This window comes from Candida theae, assembly GCF_024610275.1.
Source record: "Candida theae strain CBS 12239 chromosome Unknown scaffold65, whole genome shotgun sequence".
In the NCBI taxonomy this organism is placed as follows: domain Eukaryota; kingdom Fungi; phylum Ascomycota; class Pichiomycetes; order Serinales; family Debaryomycetaceae; genus Lodderomyces; species Lodderomyces theae.
Genome location: NW_026261476.1, coordinates 19774 through 33614, shown reverse-complemented (window position 1 = coordinate 33614; position 13841 = coordinate 19774). Strand labels below are relative to the sequence as shown.

Here is a 13841-nt window from a genome sequence, read left to right as displayed (position 1 = left end):
ATCAAACAAACAGAAGAAAAGATTGAAGTGAGAGATCACACACTTTTTTGTCTCTTATCACAAGAGACAGAGACAGAGACAGAGAGAAACATCTCTACTCTACATCATATTACTATTACTACCACACTGTACATACACAGATAGCGATCTACGTGTCTTCATATACGATATCGCTTAGCTACAGATAAGCACACGCACACACACACACACACACAAACTTAGGCTTACATTTATCATCGTCACTTTTTTTGCCCTCTTTACCCCCCCCACCCCTGCGCCTATTACGTCATTTATATCTAGCACTTTCTTCACACACACAATGAGCACTAACCATCCACAGCCAGCCACATCAGTCAAGCTAGTGCTACTTGGAGAAGCGGCCGTTGGTAAGTCATCTTTGGTATTGCGGTTTGTGTCAAATGACTTTCAAGAAAACAAAGAGCCCACAATTGGAGCTGCTTTTTTAACGCAAAAGTGCACCATTGGCGATCGTACGATCAAGTACGAGATATGGGATACTGCGGGACAAGAAAGGTTTGCGTCTCTAGCACCCATGTACTATCGAAATGCCCAGGCTGCTATTGTGGTGTATGACATCACTAAACCTGCATCGTTTGTCAAGGCTAGACATTGGGTTAAGGAACTACACGAGCAAGCTAGTAAGGATATCACCATTGCACTTGTTGGAAACAAATATGATTTGGTTGAGGATGAACCTGAGAATGGAAATGCAGCAACAGCAGGAGAAGGAGATCTGGAATTGTTGAGGAAAGTTAGTAAGGAAGAAGGACAAGCGTTGGCCGACGAGGAAGGGTTGTTGTTTTTTGAAGCTAGTGCAAAGACATCTTACAATGTTAATGAAGTGTTTGTTGGGATTGGGGAGAAGATTCCCGATAGTCGTAAGCATGGTGGTAATGGTTCATCAGGCAGTAATAATGCAGATGTGAATGAGAATAGAATCGATCTTAGTGTTGACAATAGGAAATCATCTTCTACGTGTTGTTAGAGAAGTAGATTAGCCGAAAATTTACGTATCATAAGTGAAGGGAAAAGTAAATGTGCTTGTAGATGAGTAAGAACATCAGAGTGGCATAAATAACCAGCACCTGACACCGCAGTTAGAGTATAGGTAGAATATTGGACCTTTTGAAATAAATTCCTTCTATTATAAACATAAACTTTTTCATAACTACATAAAAACTTTGTCAAATAAAGAGTAACTAAATACCCAACTCTTTGTACTTTTCACTCAAATAATTTGGATCATTCAAGTCCCTGACATCGGAAACAGGCCTCTCTCCCATCACACTGATCCTATAGGCATGTCTAATCACAGGCTCATCAAAATCCACACATGGAGTATGCACCGTGGTTGCATTGTTCCAAAACACAACGGTATCCGGTTCCCAAGACACACGAATTTGCAAATCTTGAGCTCTTTCAATGTGGTCATAAAGGAAGTTCAAAAGGTAATCTGACTCTTCCTGTTTCAACTCAACTATTCTTCTTCCAAACTCTTTGTTCACGTAAAGAGACTTCTTTCCCGTGGTTGGGTTGACTCTGACTATAGGGTGGATATTAGTCTCTGGCTCTCTCCGCGTGATTCCCCCTGCTCTTTTATTAGCTTCAGCTTGTTCAACCGAAGAATGCAAGATATGTAATCCTTCCAATCGTTGCTGCATTGCAGGACTCAATCTATCATAAGCCTCAACCGTGTTGGCAAACAATGTGTCACCGCCACTTTCAGGAAGCTGCAAACATGAAAATAACGTCAATTGCAAAGCATTAAGTGAATAGGAGCAGTCACTGTGCCATAATATAGAGTTTGAACTAGTCCTGAACACAGAGTCAATTTCCTTTTGAGATGCGCCACGAAAGGTTATATGCATTTCAGGATGGTTTTCTGGTGCACCTGAAGTTGGATGGGTGTGTAAAGTGCCAAAGTACTTCATGAAGTCAACAGCAAATTGAGGACCAAAATTGTTGAAATCTTGTTTCTTGAACACAACCACTCCACGATCACTGATGAGTCTAGCCAAGTCATTCTTGGCTGCGTCATCCAATTGGCTCAACTGAATACCTTCAACAACAGAGCCCAACTTGGGTGTCATTCTCTTGATTTGGTATTGCTTGTCGCTGGAGAGGAGATTCCTATAGTTTGAATCCCCTTGCAAACCTTTATCATGATACTCTTGAAACTTGTATGGTGGGAACTTTTGATTTGGGTTCCAAGTAGGCAAATACTCTGGATATAAAGCTTGTCTCTTGTTTTCTTCACTGACAGTGTAGCTGCCTTTCTTTGTTTTGCCCTGGTGAGCCGATTGGAATTGAGAAGCGTCGTACTTGTCTTCGATTGAAACTGCCACCGGTGCCATGATTGACGAGATATTAAGATGTTGAAGTGATGCCTAGAAGACACCATTTGATCATAGCTCTCGAGGAAGGGAAATATAGGTTTATATATGCATGTTCGTGTGTTAGTATCTGAGTAAGCAGCACGTGACACATTAGAACTTTTGCCTCTGCGTGTATAAGAAGTATTAAACTGTGGTTTGCATTTGATAGAGAGAGAGAGAGAGAGGTGTCAAGATGCATAAATGACGATATTTCACAAGTTACCACCATATTGCATACTGTGCTTACTGTGCTTACTGTGCATACTGTGCTATACAAATAAAAACTGTGGCGTCTCTTGTTTTTTCTCTTACATATTTTGTTCCGCATACATACATACATACATACATACATACAACACCGCCAAAAAAACAATCTTCTTGCTCTTTTACTGTCTTTCTTTTAGCACTTCGAGGGGAAGTAATAAAAGATGACAAGAAAGAAGTAACAGCTTCTTATTAGTATACTGCTAGGGCATCACTAAACCCCGGATGCAAAGAAACAATCGTAGCCATCGATAACAAGCACACAAACACTGCTATTTTTAGTCAAAGGGTTAGATATGAATCTTCTATGAAGACCACAAACACATCAACATATTACCACATACCCACACACACTGAGCAATGCTGTCGGCTCGGAACCGAACAACAAAGACGCAGCAGAAAAAAATATGCGCAGTGGGTACCACAGTTTTAGCGAACCGAAACCTCAGCCGACATTGCATCCATACATTTATTCGGGTCAGTATATGCTGCTTTCCCGACATACCACATATCTATAAGCTATATATCTATTCCTTGCTTGCTGTTATCTCTGCAGACCTGATGTTTTTTTTTTTTTTAATAACGTAATGGGTTTGTGAGTCTAGACTACGCAGATGTGTGGTGCTGGCTGCTACGGTAGCGCACATAAACAACCGCGCGTTGCGCAATATACCAAATACATTTCTACGCTCATGTGTTATTCCGCCTACACAGACAACTGTACCGGCTTTCTAATTTCATGTACCAAGTACTAGCGTGCGGGTCGAATGGAAGCTACCAGTTAGCCCAGAACAATGATGAGGACCAACGGAAACTCAATCCGTGTTTGTTCCGCCATGAAGGAGAAGAGCCGACATTTACAAACACAATTGAGTACAGGCCAATAAAAGTTGCATGTGGAGGCAATCATACATTAATCCTATTGGAAAATGGAGTGGTATACAGTTGCGGAGATAACGAATTTGGACAGACAGGACGTCCGGATGGAATCTTGGCGGTGCCTGTGTTCACAAGAATCACACCGGTGCAGAATAAAATCATCGATATTTCTTGTGGATGGGATTACTCATTTCTCCTAACGGAGCAAAACGAATTGTATGCATGTGGGCAAGGGTTGAAAGGTGAATTGGGTCTCGGCAACGATGTCTCTGTAGCTAGTAGCCCCAAACTTGTGATTCGATTCGATGCAAAAGTTTGCAAAATACGAACAGTTGTCAATCACACAATTGTGCAAACGGATGAGGGTAAACTATACGGATGGGGGAATTGCAGAAAGGGCCAACTAGGTACCGTCAATAAAGAATTGGTGAAGAGAGGTGCAGTTTGGCAACCCATTGAGCTAGATTTTGGCATACCTCATGTGGATACATTTGAGTTGGGTCGCGAATTCACCATTATACTGACATCTGATACTTTCCATATATTTGGAAAGTCAACTATTGATATATATAAGCTACGAGACCAGGTGGATAGTGGTGAATGGATGGACACTATGTGGTCGTCTGTACATTTCAAAACCCACAACACAATCAAATCCTTTGGCACAAATACTCATGGTCAATTGTACAACTACGACTCCATTGGAGAGGACTTTGAGTTTGTGGTTGGAAGTGAACATGGTCTTTTAAAGCGGGGAAGTATAGTGTATGCATGGGGTTGGGGAGAACATGGCAATTGTGGAGAAATGAATCGTTGCAAATCAGAGATAAGAGATGATTCTTGTGAAATGGAGCTGAAGGATGATGATATCACTTTTGACTACTTGAATGTGCTATACGATGGACCCGATAAAGTCGTTATGATCGCTGGTGGATGTGCCACCAGTTGGATAGTGATTGAAAAGTAGTGACGGAGTAGCCAGAGGAGCTTGATTGGTTTTTTTTTTTTTTTATTTTTATTTTTTTTGGTGGAGTCACCTCACCTAAGAGGAGATCATTGATTGGAAATCTAGTGGCTGAATTTCCGGTTCTTAGTACGGTTGTATTCGAAAGATTGATGGAGATAAATAGGGTTTGAAAGTGTATAGATTTATCATTTCAATAGCTCTTGTCTTCAAATGATACCACCTTCATTCATGATAGAATGCATTGACTACTCTAGCTAGATTTATGCACAGTCTGTTTGGGAGAAGGGGAGGGATTATGCTTATGGCAATTCTGACCAAGTAGATATCTTCCATTTATTGGTGCTTGTTTTGCCTTTGTTGCATCCAAAAGCCACTCTCAACAAAATTTTTCAAACTCTCTCCATTAGCAACAAAATACTTCAAATGTTTCGTCAGCTCACAAGATCCATATTCACACCCGCTGCCACTAGAGCCACCACAACCACCACACGAGCAATGTCAACACTTAGAGTAGCCTACATCCCGGAGCATTTCTCCACGCCGTTATTTTTCGCTCAACAACAAGGCTACTACGCCAAACACAACTTGTCAATCGACTTCATCAAAGTTCCCGAGGGAAGTGGCCGATTGATCAATCTCTTAAACAACAACGAAGTTGACTTGGCTATTGGATTAACTGAAGCGTTTGTTGCCGATATCGCCAAGGGCAACGACAAGATCAAGTTGCTAGATACGTATGTGCAATCGCCATTATTGTGGGCTGTCAGCACGGGGTCTAACAGGAATGAAATTACAAATGTTCTGGATTTGGCCAAATTTGGCAAGATTGGCGTGTCACGTATTGGAAGTGGGTCGTATATCATGAGTTTTGTGTTGGCACATCAATTGGGATTTGACAAGTTTGCTGAGTTTGCCGTTTGTTCCAATTTCAAAAACCTTCGTGATTCAGTGAATAAGAAACAACCTAGTGACGACACTGGTGATGCAAGTTATGAAATCAGTGATGCGTTCATGTGGGAATATTTCACTAGTAAGAAATACTACGATTCGGAAGAGATTAAGCAAATTGGAGAAATCTACACTCCGTGGCCATCATGGGTCATTACTGCATCAAGCAAGGCAGTTGATGCCAAGCAGCAAGATATTCACAACTTTATCTCGTCTGTGAATCGAGGAATTGAGTATTTCAACCAACATGTAGATGAAGCTGTTGATTATATTTCCAACAATTTGGATTACTCTGCAGAAGATGCTCGGCAATGGACCAAAACCGTACAATTCAATGATAAATTGGGTAAAGCTGCATTGGACTGGGATAAAATCGTTGTCAACACTACAAACGTGTTGAAGGATGCTGGTGTATTGCAAGACGGAGACGATGTTATAAATAAGAGATTGGAGGAACATGTATACAAGACCAACATTTGAGTAGGTTTGATTAAATTGTCCATTTAGCTTAAACTCCACTAACTTGCTATCTATTGTTTACACCTTACTTACTTTTGTACAAACCCAAAAATCGCATTTGTAAATGTGTGACTCCAACAGTCTAGCATCTCCGCAATACGTGGTTTCAATGTCTAATTCCGTTGTGGCAAATTCAAATCCCAATTCCGTAACCAATTCAAACAAGTCATCTCGAGACAAGTCCAATCCATCACCACGAGCATCGTCTCCACTATTGGTGCCCAGTAACGGACCGAAATTGATCCATTTCCCACCTTGTTTCAACACATTATTGATTGTTTGTACGTAGTCTATAATTTCCGTCGATGCAGAATGTAGACAAAACTCAGTCACAACGACATCAAATTCACCTTGTGACTGCGAGCGAATCTCCTGCGAAGCTGGACTAGCGTCATCGTTAGGTCGAGATCCATACAACTCAGTAAATGACCCAGCTGTAATCGACATCAATTCATCAAATGGCACCACAATCCTTGTTGCACTCAGCTCAGTAGCAGACTCCCCAATTTTTCTGTTGTCCTTCTCCCTCTCCATAGCACTTAGTATCTCTGCCGTTGGCGATACATCAGGTATAGTAACCGGTCGGATCTGATTGCGTCTCTTTTTCGAACTCGTTGCCGAGCTAGCCAAAAATGGGAAAATTGAAAAACTATGAGGGAATTGACAATGATTGAGAATGAAATTTGATATAAACAAGGTATGATAATCGGAATTGTTGCCCTGAGTCCAATACCCTTGCATTACCAACTCAAATACTAATCGACCTAGACCGCAACTTGGTACCAAGACTTTGACACCTTGTCGATGCAATTTATCCGGGTACAACTTGTTCAAGTGTGATATTATCAAGTCGTGCCCAACTTGCCTCTCTTGCTCACCTTGGTCACTCCATTCTCTCATTAATCGCAGCAATACGATCTGTGTTTGTGCAAATTGTTTAGGTGATGCTGGAGTCCAATCTGTTGGTGACGACTCATTGACTCCCCAATCCTGACCAATTTTTTCAGCCAAGTGTTGACAGAAGTCCCGATTTATCTCTATGCATTGTTGTACGAACTGGGTGTGTTGCTCGTACCAGGGAACGAATCGTAGTTGATCTCTACTTGTTAATGTCGCAAGTGTTTGAAGTCGTGGTGACACCAATTGGTTCAATTGGAATGTGTGGAAGTTGTGGAACGATGACAAGACAGACGTGACTGCTTTGTATTCATCATTGGCTTCCTGTTCATCCATCTGGTGAAAGCGATTCTCTCCTGCCGTGTTGCGAGGGGAAGGTCCTAGTATTTGATCTACAGCCTCAGTTCAGTTTACGCAGTGCGCCTTTTCAGATCATTCAACCATTTTTGAAAATTTATTTTACGAACCAAAACAGCCAACTGCAACATCAACTCCACGAGATAGCGTATTGCCCGATTTCAATACTATGCCACCAAAGAAGGATGCATTTGCTGATCTATTCCAATCGGCAAGCAGCAATAAGAAGAATGGCGGCGGGCTCAATACAAAACTCGACAAATTATCCTTATCTGAACGTCAAAAGTTGGAGCAACAACAACAACAACAACAACAAAAGCAAACCACTACATCTTCATTGAATTCCAGTTGGTCGAATCTAGATATTCTCTCTCCACACCCAACCCAATCCAAGAGTAATGGGTCGCAAGTATCAAGTTCATGGCTGTCCAAAGCAGCAAGTGCAATGGGATCGGCATCAAGTACTCCCACTCCCTCAGTGGTTCAAGATGATAATGATGACCCATTTGCCATTTTCAATAAGCCTAGAAACGGCGATGCTAGTAAAAATACAGTGAACTCCGTGAGCACTCAGACGAACGTTGCCAAGCCGCAAGAGGTGTCGTTGCTTGATGATGATTTTACCGACTTGTTCCCAGAACAGAGGAAGCAAGAGGAATCAGTGGAACGGCCTGTCAAATCAGTCAGACCGGAAGCAGTGCGTACTGGCTCGCAAATTTCATCTTCAACACCTTCTGCGAGAGTCAACCAATCTCGTTCATCTACACCTAGATCCGCAACAGGCACTGGGTCATCTTCCGCGTCTTCATCCAAGGACCACACAATTGCTGCACTAGTCGATATTGGATTCAGTATTGAAGATGCTAATGATGCAACTTCGCATTCAGGAACTGATTTACAAAAGTGTGTCAATTACATCATGAATAAAAACACTAATCTGCAGCTGAATGCACAATTGAGATCCGACTCTCGAAATAGAAGAAGGACAAGAGAAGGTGCTGAATTCGATGACGGCGATGGGGATGAAGATGGGCCTGACGACGATTTCAGTATTCTTGGTAAACGTCCCGATTCCATCAACTTCAATGAACTAGGGAACAATTTGTTTCAAAAAGCAAACACATTTCTCAGTTTTTCGAAAAAGAAAGTGATGGAGAACATAGAGCAGTTCAACAATGCGAGGTCGACTTCGTCTTCCCCCTTTGATCTTGCCTTAGGAGGAGGAGGAGGAGGAGGAGGAAGTGGTGCTGGAAATAGTGGTGGAAGTGGCGCATCCTCGAATGCCAATCTACCCGAGTGGATGAGGAACCAAGCCAAATATAAATCACAAGCGTATGAAAAGAGGTTTGAAGGAGGTGAGGATTATGGAGAGGATGAGGATAATATCAATGAGGAGGAAATTGATCGGTTTATGCGTGCGCAAAGGGAGAAGGAGAGGCAGAGGATGAGGCTGAGATTCGATCAGAGACAGAGAGAGAGGCAAAGAAATGGGGGAGGTGGTGATGTTGCGGAGGGTAAGGACGAGGATGGACTGAGGGATGGAGATAATAATAATAATAATGGTGGTGGTGGTGGTGGTGGTGGTGATGTTTCTCCTTCATTTGCTAGTCGCTCTAAAGAGTCTTCACATACTCCTCCTAAACCACCTAGACCTACGGCTGCAAAGAGTTTCAATGGAGTAGGCAACTTTGGTGGAGAGTCTCTAAGAAAGGAATTGTTTTCCCCAGCGTCATTGAAGGAAAAACACGAAAAAGAAAAGGAGACGGAGAAGAAACAGGAGAGAAAAGAGGATGACATTGATTTGTTGGGAATATCCACGTTTGCAGAGTCCACTTTGGGTCAGCAGTCAGCCTCCACCAGATCCCACTTACGTGATACTAATCCATTAAATCAATTTATTGAGACTGATTACACAACACACAAGACTAAAGCAACAGAGGCGTTCAAGAATGGGGATTATGCAACTGCATTGGAGTCGTATTCCAAGTGTCTTTCTGTGCTTCCATCCAAACATGAATTACGAGTTGTTGTCAACTCCAACTTGGCATTGACTAATAAATTACAAGGTCATTTGAAGCAGAGTTTGGATCATGTTGAGCAAGCTTTGGAGTTGATGGAGTTGGATGAATGTAACAGGGACAATAGTGTCGGTGGTGTTTCACAGTTGGGTGGTAAACCTGTCAAGTATTGGTATTTGAAAGTAGTTATGATAAAAGCTGAAGTGTTGGAGTTGTTGGAGAAGTATGAGTTGGCGTTACAGAGTTATAATTTATTGGTGCAAAGATTGGGATGTGTGGATAAGAAAGTTATGGATGGGAAGAGAAGAGTTGATAGGATAGTCAATCCAGACAACTATAAGCCAAAGCCAAAGCCAAAGCAAGCGACAGCAACTGCTGCTGCTGATACAACCTCCACGCTGAGTAGTGTGAGAGTCACTCCAAAAACAAAACCAGTACCATCCTCAACCACTTCATCTGAAGTTGAGCTAGATCCATTAGTAGTTGATCAAATCAATGACTCGATCAAGAAATGGGCCCAAGAAAAGAACAATGATTTACGTCAAATGATGATCAACTTGCAAAGTTTGATCCCCTTGGGTTCAATCAATATCAATGAAAAATTGTTGACGTTAACATTGAATGATTTGGTATTACCCAAACAGGTCAAGTTGAATTACATGAAGGTGATTAGTTCGATACATCCTGACAAATTAGCTAGTCAATTGTCGGGGCAGTCTGTTAATGATAAGCGTGTGCAGTTGATTTGTAATGGGGTGTTTATCAATTTGAATGAGTGTTGGGAAGTGTTTAGAAAGAAGGAGAATATATAGAGGAAGGCAAGAAGGCGATTGAGTTCCTAAACATTATTACATATAACATTTGCATTTTAAGTGGTGGGATTCGTTCGAATTGGGGGTTGTTTGTGGGAAAAGGGGGGGTAAGTTGGAGTACAAAGTAAAGCAGGGTGGGGTGTGCCATATTCTCTCTGTTTCTGTTTTGCGACATTCAGAATCCTACGAGACTTATAGATACACACACACACACACAGAGAGAGATATACAACTGTAAGGACTGCTAGCACTTGCACATTCGTATGTGTTAATTGTAGTTATAGAAAGTCTACTTGAGAGTATATTGTGGTTTCCACGTGTTGTGCTGTATGTTGTGTTCGGTTGTAAACGGCGTTTAATTTGAATTGGTGGTTTTCAGGTTCGGCTGTAAGTTCTGCTTAGGGAAAGGGCAAAGGGCAACTACAAGTACAAGTGCAATAAAGCCTACTGAAGAGAAGTGCATGTTAGTGAGATAAGATAAAGACAAAGAAATGGAGAAGGTGTAATATAACAGTCTGTTATTGAATATAGAGTACAGTGGTGGTTAATAGTATAAGTTAATAGTAGTTTCGGAGTTTCGGAGTTTGTCAATGTAGTTGAAAGACAGAAAGAATCATTCACTCATTCATTAAAATCTTTTTTTCTTTTTCTTTTTTTCTTTTTCTTTTTCTTTTATTGACTTACATATAACACATACACACACATATACACACACACATATATATATATATATTTTATATATATTTACTCTCATATATAGATCCAAGTATTATCCCCATCATCAGCACATCAGATCAAACTACAACTACAACTACAACTACAACTACAGTTACATGTTCAACAACAATAAGCGACACAAACAACCACCACCACAACAACCACAACAACAACAACAACAACTATCACAACTTCAACAGCAGCAGAAGAAGCATCACAATCAACTGGCCCTTGCTTCTGCTTCTTCGTCTTGTACATCAATCTCCACTATAATACAGCTGCAGCAGAATCGTCTTGACCACAGTGACTTTCATCTCAGTCCATCGTCGCCTGATTTATACTACAACACCTGCACGAACAAATACAACAATACGAGTTGCAACAACAACACCAGTAGAAGATCACACAACGTATTTGCTGACGACGAGTCAAATTTTATACAATCAAACATAAGACGTAGCATATTTGCATTTTTACAAAGCATGGGGCAACAAATATCAAAGAGCAACAGCAGTGGCAGTGGCAGTGGCAGTGGCAGTGGCAATAGCAGCAGCAATACAGACCAAAGTAACACCAAGTTACCATTATCTTTTCACAGGAACAGAGAGCCACCAACAAGCAGCAAGTTAAAGGCACAATTTTCTGTATCCGATCCACAATCAGACACCGAGAAACCCCCACAGGCTATACGGCATGACCTTTCCATAACTCCAACCACATCACCACCGGAAGATAATCGCAACCAATACCCATCTGCGTTTTTCTTAAGTCCAGTCACATCCAATGAATCGTACAATTACTACTCGGATGATGCGTCCATGAGCGACGCATACCCTGACCTTGGACCACATCATCACCACCATCATGATCTTAGTCATCACCATCATCATAATTTACATAGTCAATCTCAACACCAGTTGTTGGAAGATAGTGTCGTGCCTGAGTTGACCGATGTGTCACCAGCATCTTCCTATGGCGATGACGAAGCAAACAAAGAGGCAGAAATGGGGAAGGTGGAGGCAGCAGTAGAAGGAGGGGCAGATATATGTGTGGGTGGTAAAGGAACCAGGCCTATCTCCATTGAGGAGGAGGAGGAGGCTATGCAACGCACAAGAGAGCAGCTTCCGCTGCTGCAGCTGCAACTTACATCTAGAGAGACTCTTCACCCTCGTATTCAGGAACAAGGAGAGAGAGAAGTGGAGGAGTTTTCACCATTGTTGTCATTACCTTTGGAAATTCTTTTCAAAGTACTTGAATACGTGTATGTTGACACTGACATATCATCGATCAATTCCAATCTCGAGAATTTTGCAAACACTGTGCCACTCTTGTCGAAAAAGTTTCATCAATTGTCACTTTGTTTTCTTTACAAGTATACAATTTTTAATCGTCCGCATTCATTTGAGAAATTTTTGCATAATTTAACAGCAAACATTGTAATTGGGAAATACGTTGAGTTTATGGATTTCCAACAATTTACATCTATTGGATTGGGAAGGACGGGCAGAATGAATCAAGAGATTCAAATGGTTACTTCAAGAACCATTGCACATGCATTGTCAATGACGCCTAATCTTGTTGAGTTTTTAGCGTCGGAAAACATTCAGGATGATATGGATATTTCCGTGTTGAATATTTTGTTCAACAAGTTGCCTCATTTGAAAGCGTTGGATTTCTGCGGTGCCAGTAGTGAAGCATTTGCTCGTGCCTTCAATCAATTGACTATTGATGGACTGCTGTTGCCCATCACAAAGTTGTCTTTACATGATTGCTCCAATGTTTCACAAGATGTGTTGAATAAGATTTTGACTAATGCCGCCCATTTAACTAGGTTGGATTTGAATCATACGGCTATAACCTCGTCCATATTGTTGAACTTGCCACAACAGATCCGATTGACGCATTTGTCATTAGCCAGATGTTCGAAATTGACAACTAAGGACTTGATTCATTTCTTGTCGGCGCATCCAGCCATTGCTAATGGCTCTTTACAGTGGCTCAATTTACAAATTGATTCCAATGTCGTTAGTCCACTTTCAGATGTTTATTTGTTGTACACCTTGAAACATTTGAATGCACCAAAACTCAAGTATTTAAATATTGGTGGAATGCCAGTCAATTCGAGAATCTTGTATGCCATCAAAACAAAGTTCCCACAATTGGTTAGTTTGAATATTAGTCATGCGTTGCAGGTGACCCTTGAAGAGTTGAATGGGTTTATGCAAGATAATTTGGCCATCAAGTACCTCGATTTAACTGGGATCAAGGCACTCAATAAGAATGTGGTTACTTTTTTGCGAGCCAATTTCAATAGTAATCTAGAAGCTATTGAGTTTGATTATAAGTCATTATATGACTATACTTCACGAGGCGACTGTTTCAGAGTACAGCCTCTACCATTACTGCAACAACAACAGCAACAGCAGCAACAACAGCAGCAACAACAGCAGCAGCACTCGTCATCGTCAGCATCATCATTGCCCTCCATTGCTACATCTTACATTGATGATTTTCTGACATATTCACCACCTCAAGTCTGGAAATTTTACGACAATGAAGGACGAAGAAGTTGGATTTACAAAATGGCAGAGGAAGAGTACCAGCGTGTCATTACTCAATCCAATTTGGTGTATTATGACTTGGAAACGGGGCAAAAGATTGTCACCAAGTTGAAAAAACCGCTGTTTTTGAAATATGCTGCACGTAAAGTCAATTGTTCTATTGGGTACTATAATTTGAATGGGTACAAGGATAAGAACTTTGTGGAGGATTGTTGGCCAGTTGAGTTTAGTCAACGTGGGATATACAATTACTATTCATTAAATGTAAAGTAAGGTATATCTATATAGTTTGCTAAATAGGGAAAAACTATCTAACTACATTTCTAAACACATCGAACCAAAGAATTATATTTTTGTCTATTTGTTTTTTTGTTTCTTTTTTCTTTACCATTATTAGTAGTTTTATGCGCCTTTGTTGTGGGTTGATATTTTTATCCGTTCCGATGTCTTCTCCCTCATTTCCAGCACGATCTCTGTTGCGACAGTCGCTCCCTCGTCGCTCCCCC

At 41.2% G+C, this 13841-nt stretch overlaps 7 protein-coding genes across 7 annotated transcripts; 5 read left to right on the top strand and 2 right to left on the bottom strand. All coding sequences in view use genetic code 12, as the record gives it.

Annotated features, from left to right (window-relative positions):
- Nucleotides 1-319: 319 nt before the first annotated feature.
- On the top strand, nt 320-1006 carry VPS21 (Rab family GTPase; the record flags this gene model as incomplete). The annotated part of the gene is made up of 1 exon (XM_051753887.1): nt 320-1006. One exon carries the CDS (start codon nt 320-322, stop codon nt 1004-1006), a length of 687 nt encoding a protein of 228 aa, XP_051607145.1.
- A 214-nt stretch (nt 1007-1220) lies between these two features.
- On the bottom strand, nt 1221-2375 carry KGF57_004382 (uncharacterized protein; the record flags this gene model as incomplete). The annotated part of the gene is made up of 1 exon (XM_051753886.1): nt 1221-2375. One exon carries the CDS (start codon nt 2373-2375, stop codon nt 1221-1223), a length of 1155 nt encoding a protein of 384 aa, XP_051607144.1.
- A 1024-nt stretch (nt 2376-3399) lies between these two features.
- Nucleotides 3400-4506, top strand: ATS1 (Ats1p; the record flags this gene model as incomplete). The annotated part of the gene is made up of 1 exon (XM_051753885.1): nt 3400-4506. One exon carries the CDS (start codon nt 3400-3402, stop codon nt 4504-4506), a length of 1107 nt encoding a protein of 368 aa, XP_051607143.1.
- Nucleotides 4507-4929: 423 nt separating this feature from the next.
- Nucleotides 4930-5934, top strand: KGF57_004380 (uncharacterized protein; the record flags this gene model as incomplete). Its single annotated transcript, XM_051753884.1, has 1 exon — nt 4930-5934. The coding sequence occupies one exon, from the start codon at nt 4930-4932 to the stop codon at nt 5932-5934; it is 1005 nt and encodes a 334-aa protein (XP_051607142.1).
- A 57-nt stretch (nt 5935-5991) lies between these two features.
- Nucleotides 5992-7206, bottom strand: KGF57_004379 (S-adenosylmethionine-dependent methyltransferase; the record flags this gene model as incomplete). Its single annotated transcript, XM_051753883.1, has 1 exon — nt 5992-7206. The coding sequence occupies one exon, from the start codon at nt 7204-7206 to the stop codon at nt 5992-5994; it is 1215 nt and encodes a 404-aa protein (XP_051607141.1).
- Nucleotides 7207-7396: 190 nt separating this feature from the next.
- FGR32 (Fgr32p) lies at nt 7397-10057 on the top strand (the record flags this gene model as incomplete). Its single annotated transcript, XM_051753882.1, has 1 exon — nt 7397-10057. One exon carries the CDS (start codon nt 7397-7399, stop codon nt 10055-10057), a length of 2661 nt encoding a protein of 886 aa, XP_051607140.1.
- An 833-nt stretch (nt 10058-10890) lies between these two features.
- KGF57_004377 (uncharacterized protein) lies at nt 10891-13608 on the top strand (the record flags this gene model as incomplete). The annotated part of the gene is made up of 1 exon (XM_051753880.1): nt 10891-13608. One exon carries the CDS (start codon nt 10891-10893, stop codon nt 13606-13608), a length of 2718 nt encoding a protein of 905 aa, XP_051607139.1.
- Nucleotides 13609-13841: the final 233 nt, after the last annotated feature.